This window comes from Brachyistius frenatus, unplaced genomic scaffold (genome assembly GCF_029030835.1).
Source record: "Brachyistius frenatus isolate BFR_SWC_R1_liver_20210118 unplaced genomic scaffold, ASM2903083v1 Contig_193, whole genome shotgun sequence".
NCBI lineage: Eukaryota > Metazoa > Chordata > Actinopteri > Embiotocidae > Brachyistius > Brachyistius frenatus.
Genome location: NW_027210792.1, coordinates 564560 through 581002, shown reverse-complemented (window position 1 = coordinate 581002; position 16443 = coordinate 564560). Strand labels below are relative to the sequence as shown.

The 16443-nt window shown below is 40.2% G+C and overlaps 1 protein-coding gene across 2 annotated transcripts; it reads right to left on the bottom strand.

Annotated features, from left to right (window-relative positions):
* Window positions 1-8465: 8465 nt before the first annotated feature.
* Window positions 8466-13765, bottom strand: vsx2 (visual system homeobox 2). 2 transcript variants are annotated; one of them, XM_069718535.1, is made up of 5 exons: window positions 13229-13765; window positions 12878-12962; window positions 12198-12321; window positions 9771-9951; window positions 8466-9421 (listed from the first exon to the last, which is right to left on the bottom strand). In XM_069718535.1, exons 1-5 carry the CDS (start codon window positions 13650-13652, stop codon window positions 9042-9044), a joined length of 1194 nt encoding a protein of 397 aa, XP_069574636.1. In that variant the 5' UTR covers window positions 13653-13765; the 3' UTR covers window positions 8466-9041. The 2 variants fall into 2 exon arrangements, with proteins under 2 accessions (XP_069574636.1, XP_069574637.1); XM_069718536.1 differs by having other exon boundaries at window positions 8466-9358.
* Between the last annotated feature and the right edge of the window lie 2678 nt (window positions 13766-16443).

Genomic DNA, 16443 nt, shown 5'->3' with positions numbered 1-16443 from the left:
AGCTGTATGGGGTGTTGAAGTGGGCTCACTCTGTGAGAAAGTGCAGCGCTGCATGTATTTTCTCTCCCTCAATAGATAGGAAGCTTCACCCACGCCTGCTGGTTCACTCACTCACTCACACATAGCATCCATAGCTAGCACAGACCACCAGAAGCACACTGATTTTATTAGTCATCCACCCCCATGTGAATAAAAACTTCGCAGCAGGTTGAATCTGAAGTTCTGTGAATATTTAAATGCATGTGTGAAAACAGTTTTAGTGAAGGTATCACTGCACGCATCTTTTTGTTGTTGTTGTTGTTGTTGTTTTGAAAGGGTTATCACATCGTCCGTTCTGAGTGTCGAAATAGAATCTTCTCATCTGTAATGATCCAAAAGTCTGTTTTTGTCAGCCTTGACAAAGTCATTCCCCGACCTGTCACTTCCTAGCAAATGACAAAAAACAGAAGCTGAAGGCGTCCTGCACACACAACTACAGAGAGAAACCTTTTTTTTTTTAGAGGAGAAACATTGAGCTGAAACAAAAAAAGGATAAGAAGGTAGAACAGAGTGGAAAGACAAAAACACATTAAAACTGAGTGCTGCATTAATAAAGAGAATGACACTTTTCATACAACCTGAAAGGCATTATCAGGTTTTTATCATTGCTTTGATGAAATACTTGTCAGCGCTACGCTCATGGACAACTGACACATTAACAATATTTTCCATTTGTGCACACAAAAGAGGATTTATTTGAAGCAGAGCAAACTTTTACAAGAAATCCTGGATATTTCTCTTAGAAAGAGAATTTAAAAAAAAAGTGATAAATCGAGAAGCGAGATTCTCAAAAATATGATTCAGCAGACATATTTTCAACCCAGCGCCCAATGGGAGGATGAGGAATGTGAAAATGGTATCGTGAAAATTTGTGCAGTCGGGGAAACAGTGGTTATCTTGGAAAAGTAGATAAACCTCTTGGCTCTGCATTGTGTTTCAGATATTAAATCAAAACCACACAGCTCATGTGGTAGATTACAGACACTTGCATGCTGTTTGAAGTTCATCTAGAGATCGTTTTCCATGCAGGCAGATAAATTGTATGTATATTTGATTATTCGGGGGACACTTTCTAGGTCAACGGCAGCAGCAATGACGTCTCTGGAAATGGATGCAGTGGAACTCATGCCTGCTGCCCTTGGAGATTTCAACAGATCATATGCAGACATGAAAAGCGATGAGCACCATAGTACGAACTCAGCATTTCCACACACCAGCAGTTTCAGACACCGGTCTTGCAACACGTTCAGAGCCAAAATCGAAATCCTTTTTATCTGTATGGCAGTGTTGACTTATTTTACAGTCTCAGTGACCTCTCTATAAGACCCCCCCACACACACACACACACACACACACACACTGTAAGAATAATCTGGGATAAGATCCAGCCTCCCACCACCCTGAATTAAATAGGTATGGATGGATGAATTCTTCTTCTAAATTGTAGGTAGAAATTTGAATTGCATGTAAGAGCTACAAAATCAATGAAAAAAAAAATGAAAAAAAAAAGAAATCTGTAATCTGTTTCTATCAGAGTAATTATTTATATTAAGATGAAATGAAAGAGTCTGTTCAACCAGTCATCTGCCAGGGCTTCTTTCTATTTGCAATACAATGTGGCAGCTTATTCTAAATGCAGTTGTTGAATAAGTGAAGAAGAGAGTGAAAAATTCACAGAATATCTCAAAAAAAGATGTACTGTTATAAAACAATAGCAAGGGGCCCGTGTCAACTTTGAAGCTGTCTTTGCTGTGTGGAATAATAGAGATATCTGGTTCAGTTGCATCGAGTTAGTTACTGTAAAAACCTCAATGTTTTTTTTGTGAATAATTCCCTCTTTGAACTTCTCAAGACCGTTCTGTACTGAGCTGTAGTGGAAGCACTACTCGATGATGTATGAACACGGTGCTTTTGTCCTTGTGTTTGACCACAAAGTAATTTGTCCTGCTCAAATTGAGTTTCAAGGAATTTGAAAGGACAAAAAGAAAATAATGAAAAAAATGAACCTATATGTGGTACTTCTTATTCTTTATCCTTTGTATCATCCTTTGACCTGTCTGATGTATTGTGGGACTCCTTTTTTGGATCCTAACAGCCATGTTGAAAAATAAATCAGTCACGAGGACCTTTTCTATTGATCCTTAGTACGTTTAGCTGATAAAACATCTGTACATGATGCAGGACTTGTACTTGTAATGGAGTATTTTTGCATACATCCATTGTACTTGAGTAAAGCGCCACCTCCTCCACCACTGCTTAACTTTAACAGGACAACTGTGTATCCCCCGCAGGGTTATATGGCACTTTTCAGTGTGCATCAGGAAATGAAGAATTCCCCACAGCGAGTCTCGCACAACAGATGTCAGCATCTATTTCTCCAAACCCATCTCTCTCTCTCTCTCTCTCTCTCTCTCTCTCTCTCTCTCTCTCTCTCTCTCTCTCTCTCTCTCTCTCTCTCTGTCACATCAGAGTTAAGCTCATCTTTAAAGCATTTCACACATACATGCTTATCTGGCCTCACACCTTTGTCGCACAGCAACATGCCTCTCTCTGTGGCGCCAGCATTTGCCAGGACGCACTCTGGACTGATAAGGGCCTCACAGCCTCATCTTCTGGCTTCACTTATCACTCTTGAGCAACAAGGGAGAAGTGTTGATCCGTTCATGTTTCTCTTCACTTGATAAGAAGAGACTGGACACTTTTTCTTTTTTTACCCCGTCTTTGCCTTGAGCATTCCTCTAAACGACCATCTTGTGCCAGAAGAAGCATCCTAAGCAGCAGATAAGACTCAGGAAGATGTGCTGGTTTTTAATTTTTACCTGAGTACCTGACACTTCTCGGGAAGGGGGGGGGGGGGGGCGCATTTTCTGAGACAAGGAATATAAAAACAGGAAGTAATAAAGGCAGGTAAGATCGTATTAAAGTAAACAGAATCTAACACAGTTTATGTCGGCCCAGATGACTGCAGTTTGGCATCCAAGAGTGCCCACAGATGGCCTGAAGGCGGGAGGGAGGGGGGCAGGAGGCTGCAGTGGACGGCTGCTGGTGTTGTGCCACACATCATAAATCTTTCTGGGACAAGCAGTCAAGTCCAACTTCAGGAGATAACTGATATCCATTACTGGAGGCAGCAGTGACAAAGAGGGGTCTGTCTGTAGAGCTGAACTGAGACACGATGGACACACAGCTCCCATCACACTTTTAAACAGACTGACACCAACATCCTGACACATATTATTCAAAAAGCTTTTAGATCCAACAACTTATTTTAAAGAAACAAAAGAAATATGTATTGAGCATTTCTGAAAGTTCAACATTGAGACAAATAAATTCTGTATAACTGCTACGACTTTAAAGGGAGATGAACTAAATGCTCGACATGTACAGTCCATACAACAGACAGAATACAACATGAAAGGAAAAACTAGGAGCATATCTACTGGCAGGGCTGACTGTTGTGAGGCAGGATGGGTAACTGACAGCAGGTGAGGAGGGTGTAGACTGAGCATGGAGGGACAGAAAACTGAGGACAAAGAAGACCAACTGAACAACAGGACAAGCAGAAGTCCAATACCAGGACAATTACTGCCTTGAAGCTTCAGCAAATAGCAGTGAGTCTGTAAGTGATGAAATGAAAAGTGGTTCATTTTGCTTTATGTAATTTCTTTGTTCCTTCATGCACTATAGACAGACTTTAATCTACCATAATGAAAAAATAAAGTAGCATTCAACAGGGCACAGACATCAACAACAGACTTCAAACAGCTGTCCAATCAAAAGGCTTGTGGGATAAATTAGCATTATTGTTACAGAAATAGAGCGGTAGTATCATGCACAAACACAGAATACTGATTTCACTGGTTTTGAAGAACTGAGATGATAATTCCTACCCAGTGAGGTGTAAGAGAGCGCTGCTTTGGCTCTGTGTCGCTTTGGAAAAATGAACCTTGGGGATCAAATCAGTCCCCAGCCAGCACAGATCATTTAGCCGCAGTATCAATCCCGTCTCCATTAACCCACAGCAGACAGCCTCATCACCGAGAGCACCTGAAGAGTGACAAGAGATGACAAATATTGATCAAGATATCAAATCATGTCTGCTCAGAGGCTTCTAATATAACCCTTATTTTTTTTCTTCACCCTGACAGATATGAGTCACTGTCAAGATGTAAATGGTGTTGCAGCACAGCATTTTCATGGATGGACAGTTTTACGTCAACTATATGAATCTGAACCTGCATTTCAGTTTAGGTGTAGCCCTGCACCAGGCTCACAGGGGGTTTTATTATGAATATTCAAGACGGAAGTTCAAGACTGCCACCATGTGGTTATAATAAAGTGGTGAGCTTCTCTGAAAGTTTTTTGTTTTTTTTAATATCATACTAATGTTTTTGAGAAAAAAAAAGTAAATGGAAGATGGCCAGCAGTAGAGGAAATGAGGAGAAATATGATCAGAAGTGCTATTGATCAGGATGAATTAAGCAACTGGACATGCAAGTACCCATGTGGGTTTACATGAATGAATACTGAGTATAGGAATAAATATATTGTTTACACAAATACTGCTCTTGTGTATATCTGCAACATGGACATTCATGTTTGTGTGTGTACTGTGTGCAAGAACAAAATATCACAATTCAACTGTACACAAACACAAAGAAACACACACAAAACACAACATTTACACTGATATAGACTCCAACAGCTGTTCCAACAGTTTATTTTGGTGGTTCGGAGTTAACAAAGGAGGGATGGATGGACGATTGGAGGATTTTTTTCTAAACATGAAAGTATCAAAAACAAAGACAAATTAAACACATTAAATATCAAATTAAATCTCAGCATTAACAAATCACTGAATGATTAAGTAAATAAGATTAACAAGGTTTAACTTAATGCATCCACAAACTTCCATCGTCTTTAAAGGTAACAAACATAGAGGTCTAAAGTCATAATAAAGACATAAAACACATGAAATATTGAACACGGGAAATTAAATAACAGGTGGAATTAAAGGTTCATTTTCACTTACAGAGCCTCTCTTTGTTCTTGTGTGTTTGGAGGGAAAGAGGCTCTGCAGGCCAAAGGGGGCGTGGTTTTATAGTTTCCTGGGAGTGCCCATGAAATTGACACACCCAGGAAACTATAAAACCCCGCCCCTTTTCCAGGATGTGGCATAGATGTGAGGATGTCAGGTGCAGTCAGGTCTCTTCAACTTGTGATTTAACACATCATCAGTGAGAATATGCAAACATGTGCATTATACAGCAAATATGCATGCACTTTTTTGGGTAAAGCAATCAATTTTAGTTATTATTATTTTTCCTTCAATGCGTACAGGCACTTCACCTAAAGAAAGAAAAAGACAAAAAAATGTTGTCCTTTTTTTAAATGTAAGAATTGGACTCTAAAGATGACATAATGCCTTAACAGTTTGACTTACACAAACATTGATTTCACAAATAATGAATATTTATAGTGAAATTTCTTTCTTATTCACCAGAAGTGTGAATCAATGAATGTGTGAGTGTGAATTAGTTGTAAGTTATGGCCAGTTTTATACTGCAAGTAATACCGTTTTTATCCTCGGTTTTACTCGACCCTTTTGGATGGTGCGGCTGACAGGTCAGTGAAAAGACCAGCTAACGTGCAAGTTATCCTCAGTCAATTAGATATAATAATCATAATTTAAATGTCTCCTTCAAATCAACCTCGTTGCCAAACTGCTGATGACCATAATGCACATAACTGGAATTTTCAACTCTGTTATCTGAGGGCTTTATTTGACAATTTCCACATTAGATTAGTTTGAGTTCAGTTTTTTTTTTTTTTTTTTTTGTCACTACATGAATTGCTTTGGCTTTAAAACTGTTTGAATTCAGTGTAAGAAAGTATAAAATAGAAGTGAAGCTCTCTTTAATAGGAGCCAGCTGAAGCAGAAGTTCATGCTTTAGTTGCACTGATAATTCTGTGCAGCAGAGGGCAGAACAGCACCACATTTCAATGCTCTTCAGTCTAACTACATCTTGCATTTCATTTCACTTCGGCATTAAACTTGAGCCGAGAGGCTTCCAAAAATGATCCGTGTGCACTTAATCTCACCAATGAACTCATATTGCTCAGAACCCCATCAAAAGGAAATTGAATGTTAATATTGCATTAGTGGAAATCTTTCCCCAAAGCTCCCCCGATCTCACTTTGCATGGATTGAGATGATTTTATGATGGTCCTCAACCATCAGTCTGCCCATCACACTGTGAATTGCCTCCTCATATCCAACGTAAACAGCTTGATCTTCAGCAAATCTGATGTATCATAACCTTCTACTCCACTCTCAGAGGATTAAATAGCTTTGCACTTTAGAGGAATAATCCTCACTCTGTATATGTCTTGGCCTCAATAACTGAATTGGGCTGAGGGTCTGTGGAGGTGAGCGCTCAGTCTATTGCAATTTATTTCACTCCATTTCAAATAGTTATTGGACTCGATGAGGAATTCTTTTTCAAAGAGGATGTAGAAAATGACATATCGTATTTCAGGGTTTACAGCGATCTTAATTCTCCTGAAATTTAAGACTGAAGCAAAACTTTCTGACTTGTGGAGGTTCAATAACTGTTTTGGAAAAACTGATGCCAGCAAATTATCCTGTTTTAGCTGTAGGTCTTTAGGAGAAAGAACAGGTTTAACTGAGACTACTAAACTATAAACAAGGCCAGGCTAGGACTAACATCTGCTAATTAGGACTAAACAATTAATACAACTGAGGCTGATTAGAATGTATTTTTGCATTCATTTGTCATCCAGAGAGCAACATGAATCTACCAAATGTCCTGCCAATCGATCCAAATAGGTGTCGAGTTGTTCCTCTAAAAGATGAACATGTCAACCTTTCGGAGGCATTAAAGGAGAAGTTAGAGGAACAATAAAGTCAATGAGGTTCAACCTCTGCAGACCATGAATGTGTTCAAAATTGAACACCAAATCATTCCATAGTTTAACATATGGTGAGAGATGAGATGAGTTAGATTACGAGATGAAGTAAAATGCAAAAAGTAAAGATGAGGTAAGATTAGATAAAATAATGAGAGGAAATACAAAGAGGGGAGCTAAATTGGAATAAGATTAGATCAAATAAAATGAGATTGAATGAGATGAGGTCAAACATGGTTCATTGAGATTAGTGGAAAATGAAATGAAATAAGATCAAATTTGATTATTTATTAAAGGTAAATGGACATGAGGTAAATGATGGGTGAAATGAGATGAGTCCAGATTAAATCAGATGAGATGGGGTAAAATGATATGACATGAGGTAAGATGAGATCAGGTAGAATAAGTTGGTAAGAGTGGAGCATAAGTATGCATGTTATGAAATGAGGGAGGAGGAGATGAGAGAAGATGTTTGGACCTCAAAATAAAACAATAAAAGTGTGTTTTTAATGGATGGGGATTCAAGGTTTCTGAAGTTCTTGCAAGTATAAGTGTTTTCAGGTTTTAATGGAAAGCAAAGCTTTCTTCCTGTGGCATTATGAGCTCTTTATCACAAATTTGCCCTTTTCGTGGCGAAGCATCTTCCTAAATGTGCACATAAAAATACACAAATCTGTGTTGCATCAAGATTTCTTTACCATCCTGAAACATTCAGTCCATTTTCTAGCCGTTATTGATTAGTGTATGTGCACTTATTTTTTTCCAACAATGTAATTAGCAACTTTTTCCCATCTGGTGGCTTCATGGTTCCAATCTAAGAGCCACTCGGTGCTCAGACATGCAGCAGCATACAGATAGTAGTCGTCCCTTGCCCTTTGAAATTGCTCTCTGTTTAATTGGAATAGAAATCAGTTGTTTAACTCGTTAAGAGGGCCCATCGGCTAACTGAGGATGGATTGTAAAATGTGATATGGATTACGGCTGACGCGGCCACAGAGATGTGTTGTAAAACTGAGTTCAGAGGCCCTGATACAAAGTTTTATGAGCAGCAGCGGAAAACCAAGATTACCAACAAATAAAGCTGTTTGACTTCAGCTAAGTATTTAGATAAGAGGATGAAACAGCTTGAGTGTCGGCCGGTAATAGCATCTATTAAAGTGATTTGAAATCAGGCTGAGATCATCCTGCTCCGGGCTGCTTCCACTCTTCCTCCTGCCCCAAAAGCACTGGTCCCCTGGTTTAATCTGAAATTGAAGGCTGTCAACTGCGACGGATTATAGGGCCTAACCCAGGAGCCGTCTCCTAATGAGCCCAGCCAGCACAGCATCAAGTGACAACAAGTAGCTGCTGCAACAACGAGGGCAACTTCATGCCAGCTAGGAGTTACAGCAACGCCTTCACAATCACAATCCCTTTTTTCCTTGAAATGAAAGTGGAAGAATAGACACCAAAAGCCACATTTAATAAACTGTGATTTCTATTTTATGCTTTGTATTTTGAGCTATACATATTTTGAAATGAAAACACAAACATTTTTTTAAGACTACAAGAAAAACATATTTCAAATTGTGCCTTAGTGAGAGAGATTATATATATCAATTATATCTAGCACAATAGAGAACATTGATTACTTTCTTTCTCTTAAAAGAGTACTGTCGGTGGGACGGTTGTTGTCGAAAATGTCAGCATTTAGTAACTGTACAAGCAAGATTAAAATGAAAGTCGACTTTCACACTCTGACTGCTCATTTGTCATTTTGTACCGAATAAAATGTTCCTCATCTGGGCCTTTATATAACTGTGGGATCTATATACATCAAGATTTTTTTTTTTTTTTTTTTTACTCTTCTCTCATGGACAAGCAACAAGTGTAATCAGAAAAAGTGCATTTTCATCTTCTGTGCAGCAGCGAACCAGACGAGTTGTCCTCTTGGAGAAGTCCAGATGCAGCCCAGTTTAGAGAAGTCAGTAGAGGATGAAAACCTTCAGGACAGTGAGTTACTGTAAGTCGGGCAACTGCTGAAAGCAGCCATTCACTCATGAGAATAACAGTCCTCAGGAAGTCGGTAGTCTCTACGGACTTTTCTGCTCCTCTGCTGGACTCAGGGGATCACTGGCCGTCTCCTCGGCCGCCTGTCTCTCCTGTTTGCCCTCCGGCAGTCTGTCATGAGAAACCGTCCCCAGCACTTTGGCACTGTGCTCCTGTGCTTTGGCCCTGAGTGCAGCGATGCTGTTCTCTCTTAGTTCCTCTTTAGAAATGGTAGACTTGCCTTCTGACCTCTTCTCTTCCGCCTCAGTGTCTTCTGCCCCCTGAGAGCTCGGCTGCTGGGGCGCATCGCACTTTCCTGTTGGCGGGGGCGCTCCTCCCTCCATCGACTTTTTGTGCATCCCTGCAAAGAGTTGCGGGTATTCAGATTTAGAATAGCGTCTGTTGATTGGTAAGCCATCTTGGACTGAAAATAGCAAGCAAAAATAGTTCTGGTTTAGAATATAAAGTTTAAACGGACAGTGGCAATGCATGACCAGGGCACTGGATGAACATGTTCTACATGCTGTTTTCTAGTTAGGAAACATCTTTGCTTTAACGGGTCATGCTTTGCAAATAAGAACATCACTTGGACTTGTCTGCATATCAGTCATTAAAGTATAAACTCAAACAAAAAAACACCTCTTTTGTTGTCAAATTACAGTAACTGAGTAATCCTCTACGTCGATTAAAACTCCAAAAAAGGAAGAAGTGAAAGCAAAAATGAGAGTTTGATTAAAAGGGATGAGGAGAAACGATGAAGACAAAAGCCTCACCGAGCAGCCAGGGGGCGCAGGACTCCATGATGCCATCCTTGGCGGACTTGAGGATGGACTCTGGCAGAGGGATTGAATGTCTCACCATGGCTCCATACAGACCGTACTCCGCCATCACAGTGCTGCGGCCCCAGCATTTCTCCCGCTTCCTCCATTTGGCTCTGCGGTTCTGAAACCAGACCTGTGACAGGAGAGGGAGTCCGTCAGTGAATAGTTCTCATCCCCGAGAACGATCCACTGAGTCATTATCTAGGGTTTCATAGTCGTCCTGTAAAATCAAGTCATCGCAGCAGAGGCCAGAATATACGCAACAATACAATCACCTTCAACATTTCTGAGATTATGAGACTGTTGGTTCATGAGATGAGTGGTCCTTTGGATCTCAGAGGACTTCGAGCAAACAGTCCAGTTGCAGCTTGTCATTACATGCAAGATGCAACAATTGGTACCCTAAAGAGGTTTTGGCTTTATTGATGATTAGCAAATCATCTGCTGAAGTTTTACAGATCAGATACAAGCCATGGAGAACAGATCGTGTTAAAAGCTCAATTCATTGTAAATAAAAGTTGGTCTCGCCGCTTCTCACGTTTGTGCATGACAACTGATTTTAAATAGTTATTTAAAAGGTCACCTGCCGGGGAATCTCTGTGATTCAGAGTGACTTAGGCTAACAACTGCCCTGTTTGGATTCAGTCCATTGATTTCCGGCAGCCTGCAGGCTACAGGTGGAACAGATCTGCTGCTCCTGTCACTGCTCATCTGCAGCTACCTGTGGTGGCATTACAGATGCTTTGACACATCCAGACACTTCACTTAGCCTCAGCCAAGGACTGCCTGAGGCCCTGCAAGCCTCTGTGTCAGCCGGGAGGGAGGCCAAATTGATTGCATAGCACAACACAGGATTGTTAAACACTCTACTTAGGCACCTCGGATGGCTCTGCGTGCAGAGGAAGAGGCCAGGAAGAAGATTGAGGGGACAGATTTTAAATTGAAAACGATCAAACCGTTTTCAAGTTTTTTTTTTTTTTTTTTTTTTTCACTCCCTGGTAATTCTGATGATAACCCTTATTTCATACAAGATACTTTTTTTTTTTTAAATGAGAAATTGCTTTTCTCTGCCCCTGAAAGGGAGGCAGTGTGTAAGCAGCGAGGAGGAGCGACCCTGGGGCACGCCGAGGCTGATTGAAAAATAAGTTAATTTCAGGCCCAATCGATGGCGGGCAGGCGGGCAAATATCACGGGAAATTAAACTACCGGGACTCGGGGGAGCAGCGCTATTGACCCGTGCTAATAAATTCAATGTAGTTATTTCATTTGAACTCCCTGCGTCTCTCCAGCAGCCAGCCTCCTGCGCTCGTCTGATTTAACTAATTACACTCGATGAGAAAATTGGGTGTTAATTTTATTTAGGAAGGGAGCGGGCCAGGCCTTATTTATTTATTTATTTCCCTGTATTATTTATTCGCTGCTGTACTGTTGCAGCCCGTAATGAGAATGAGATTAAAAGGCGGCCCGGCAGATGGATGGTCCAGGTCACACCGCAATCTTCTTCCGCCTTGATAGCTTGATTAGGTCGTTAGTGGCTCCTTCTCCGAGAACAAATTGTTTCACATCCAACTGCGCCTGATGAGAGATTATGGTCCTGGCGAGGATGCTGGAGGAGAGCAGTCTTTGTTCAGACAGCAGAGGGGAGCATCACTGATCGATCTACTCACACCGTGTCTACAACAGGAGAGCAGCAGCAGAGGAAGCTGGCGGCCTCAACTCAAATATTACAGCAGCTTCAATTCTGGAAAGGTGGAAAGATGGAAACTGCATCTGGCCTAACGGGTGCATATTCATTCAAATATCCACACAAGACAATTAGCCTGTTATAGGCAGACACTCTTTAAAGAGGCTTATTTCAGGAAAAGCCAGGTTATCGTGAATGTTTTTGCAGTGTGCCTCTAAAAATGTAAATAATATCAAATCTTTTAAAGAAATCTGCAATACAAGATGCTCTGAAACACATTATATTTGCTTTGATTGGCCAGGTCTTATTTAACCTTTATATTTGCAAAACATCTTAAAGAAAAATTGTAATCCAATTATATTTTTAACGACATATATTTCTATATTACTTCTTTTAAACATAGCCTTGTACTTGTAAAGTGAACAGTGAAAAGTAGTGCCTTATAGTAGTATAGTATAGTATAGTAGTATAGTAGTGCCCTGTTGTATTCATAAATTAAAACATTCAAAAATACAGCTTGTTCATATTTATTATAGAAAATAAAGAGTAAAAGAAAATTAAAACAAATGTGGCATATGAAGCTGGAAATGCCAAAAATAATTAGGACTCCACAAAGCAAGGATAAATCTACTTTTAAAAAACCTACTATTAAATAACACATATGAAGTAATCCTCAAATGAAAGTGAGGTTTTACCTGTATCCTGTCTTCAGGTAGCTCTGTTTTCATGGCCAACATCTCCCGGGCGTAAACATCTGGATAGTGCGCTTCATTAAAGGCCTTTTCCAGCTCCTCCAGCTGATAGGAGGTGAATATGGTCCTGCACGTGCAAACGAGTAATCCAGTTAAATAACCTACTATGTACATTAAAATTTAAAAAAATATATATAATCATGCTTTGTGCTCTGTCTTTCAAACTAAAGAACAAACGTGTAGCCAGTGATTTAAAAAATAAATAAATGCAAATCACAATAAAATCGAAAAAGGTGAAACACTTTTTTTATTTTTATTTATTTCAATAAATGTCCGTTATTTTCGATAAAGTGTAAAGAATGAAGCAAACGAAAACAAAACCACGAATTGGAGACTTCCTATACATTTGTTTTATGTAGGCCAGCCTACCTGGTAGAACAATGGCAGAAAAGACAAGCCATCTTTTTTGAGTTAATTCTACTCAGTAATTGGAGTAGTTTATAATCTCTATCAATAACACAATACAAAGGCAATAATATAGGCTAATAATACGAGCAATTACTGCTTCTTAACGACAGCATTAACCCTGCAAAGAGTGTTCAGTCACAATCACATGTTCTGTATTTATTTCCGTTTGAATAAATGTGTATTGTTTTCCTCTGATAGGCAGAAGTCCCACTAACCGGTGGCGTCTTTTCTTGCGTTTCTTGCTCTGATTTACTGATGACTTGGAGAGTTTTCTTTCATTTGAAGATAAATCCTCGGAGTCTGGATTAAAAACAGAAGGCAAAGTTCAATGACATCAAAGGATCACAACCAAAGATGACCCTCATATGCTTTTATAATCATGACATTATTTTTGAATTATGTAACATAAACTCACTAATAATGATAATAATAAAAATAATATTAACACATTTGGAATATTAATATTTTTTCCATTATTATTAATTCAATTATTTGGAAATATGACACACACATTGGTGTTGCAGTGATTGCAGGTTAATAATACAAAGTGATGAATCGCAGATCACCTGAGCTGGCAGACTGGCTGGTGTCCAGCGGCCCCACGGACCTGCTGTGGGGCTGCAGGTGAACATCTTGTCCGTCCGACAACACGGTCTCCAAAAACGCCGGCTGAGTGTAAAACGCCGGAATTCCACCGGGGCCGATTAATCCCATCCCGACACCCACACCCATGCCAACGGGGCCCAGCATGGACCTGGCGGCGAGCAGGTGCGCCCCAGCCGGCAGCGAGCCCAGCGGGCTCCTCGGGGCTGCGGACGGCTCCTTGTTCAGCCCCAGTATCTCCTGGATGCCAAAGCCGGTGCACCTGGGCGGTGGATGGGTCGCGCTGCTCTTCGGCTGGTGGCCATTACTCCCTCCGTTTGCACCCAGAGAGGTTTTCTCCGACAGATTCAAACTTTCCGACAGCACGGCGCCTTGTTTCCCCGTCATGGTGTCTTCGATGCTCCTCGGGCCTATTTCTTATTGTAACGTCTTGCAGGATGGTCCCCAGTGCATGATCCTCTGTGTAACACACAAGAGTCCTTTAGAAAATGGTCCTTTTATCCAACAGGTCCATCCCAACAAGCGGCAGGACCCAGCAGCCAATCAGCTGCAAGGATTCAGGATTCCTGTGGATCACGGATGCATTATACGCCCTCTCGAATACATATCTGCATTTTCCTGAGGATTGTATGGATGAACGAGGAGGGGATTTAGGCTGAAGACAGAAATAGATAAACGAAATTTCTGTTCTCCAGACTGCAATCTGGAAGAAAAGTAAAACGCTGAAATAGAAGAGAACGACTGGGATTTATTTTTTTTCTTCTTTTTTTTTTAATTTTTTTTACAGACTTTAGATATAAAACAGATAAGAAACATGACAACATTTTACGAAACAAACAACATACACATGATATTATAAACTCCCTCCCTCCAGGCTGCACAAATGTTCGTTAGAACGTCTGAGCAAATTAAACCGCCTATTTCACACCTCTTTGAAATTCTGCAGTTTTTAGGAAATTACCTCAATCTCCTGGAGTAAATTAGTATGTATTACTACCTCTTCAGAGTAGTTTACACACTGATACACACATACAAACCCAAAGAGGCAGCTATGATCTCCCTGCCCGAGCACTAGCTCACACGAATGGATAATTGATCTCCAGATGCTATAGGAAACTCATCACACGCAAATCAAAGGCCATTTAAAAAAAAAAAAAAAAAAAAAAAAAAACGACAGCTGGACGACATGGAGGCAGTGTGAGCTGCACGGTTCTGCACGGCGTTAATCTGCTGCAGCAGCAGCAGCAGCAGATTAAACCACAGGGAAATGACGCAGAATATGGGCCACGAGCATATTAAAGAATGCAAATAATAAACTAATAAGCACCCCTATCACCATGTCAAATTCATTATTATTATTGATAATTATAATGAATTGTAAAAGCAATTTTTTGATATAGGCTAGAGATTTTTTTTGTTTTTGCATTTTTAGCCCTTTTCAAAAGGCCTAATTAATATGATCGTTTTCATGATTAATTGCAGATCAAAATAAAACGTGTTTATTTTGGGTTGTGTAGCCTAATTGTTTAAATACCGTTTTTAATTGATTTAAGAAAATATTGTTGATAAAGATGCATCCATTCAGCTTGATTTTTCAGGGTCAGTCAGAGAATCAGAGTATTGAGGGTTAAAAAAAGAAAAAAAAAGTGAATTATGAATAATGTCATAATTGAATATATTAGCAGTTCAAATTAAGGCAATTCTATGAAATAACCTATATGGTGTTTTCTTCGTTATTGCAAAATTTCAATGTTTTGGCACGAATTCGTTTGTAATCATGAAAATATGGGTCTGGCCCATTTTGCGCGGATGGTGGAAGTGGCTTCCCTTTACTTGGCACACAATAATAATGCAAAAAGGCAGTGAAGGAAACTCTCAGGTAAAAAAATAAACACATGCGTATATTTCAATTACCGAGCAAAAGAAGCAAAGCGCGAGGGAACCGAGTCACGCGACTGGAGAAGAAGTCACATTTTCTATCAAACACAGTGAAATGAGCTGCTGATTAACAAGGAGAAAAATATTGCTGTTACAATTAGTGTTTGGCCAGTTGAAACTAATTAGGGCCTATTTAGTGGAAATCCTATTAATGAAAAAAATCAATGTTATTAGGATATGCTAATGAGATATCAGCCTGTTGGGATCGTGTCATTTATTAACATGGAAGTGTGAGAGTCGAGAGTGACCCGTTAATTACAGGAAAGTTATAGTGGAACACTTTCTCCTCTGTGTGTGGCTTTTAAGAAATCCATCTCCCACGCAAATGGCTGCATGCTGATTTACATGCAGAAGAGAGGCTGCTGCCTAATAAAGCTCCAGATTAAGGGAAGATTTAGTTCAGTCATTCGTGTAGATTGGGTGGCCCATCAAAGACTTGCAGGATCTGAGGGTTGCAGATTAAAAAGCAAACAGCTGTTGGACATTTTTTTTGTTTATTTGCACACCCCCTCTCCCACACACACACACACACACACACACACACACACACACACACACACACACACACACACACACACACCCTTCCTTGCTTCCTTCGCTCTTCTTGCTTCTGTCCTGCATGTTTAGGTCTGATGCAAAATTAGGAGCCAAGTGTCCTCAAAGGTTTAGAAAGTCATTCTGCAGCTGGTCAACATCTCAAACAGCCTCCTGTACAATGAATAGCAAATATGATATTCTGATGAATGGCAATGCTTGAAATGCATTTGTGCAAATGGAGAGTCGGAATTGCATTAAATCATTCTCAGCAGAAAGGTTAAGCACATATATGAAGATTCATTCCCATTCATGTAACTCCGGCTGCAGCTTTTTTTTTTTTAAATAAATATAATAATTAGTTTCATTAGATTCTCCAACAGATTGGAAGCTGTGATGTAAACCAGCCGGTGTGAGTGCTGAAACCAACTGGATGCTCGGTGTTGAAACGGGTGCAGGCAACTTGATGACAGAACACATGTAGAGCCGAGTCAGGGGGAAAACTGAAAACTGCCCCCCCTCCCTCTCCCTCGTCCACCACACACCCCCAGCCCCCTCTCCACTTCCTCCCCAGTGCAGAAGGAGTTTGCAAGTCCCGCAGCTTTCTCATGGCTCCTCCACAATGGCGTGTTTGGTAGCTGCCCGTCGGCATTGCTTAATTAGGCGAGCAGTTGATTAATTTGCACTAATTGACAGCTAATTTAAG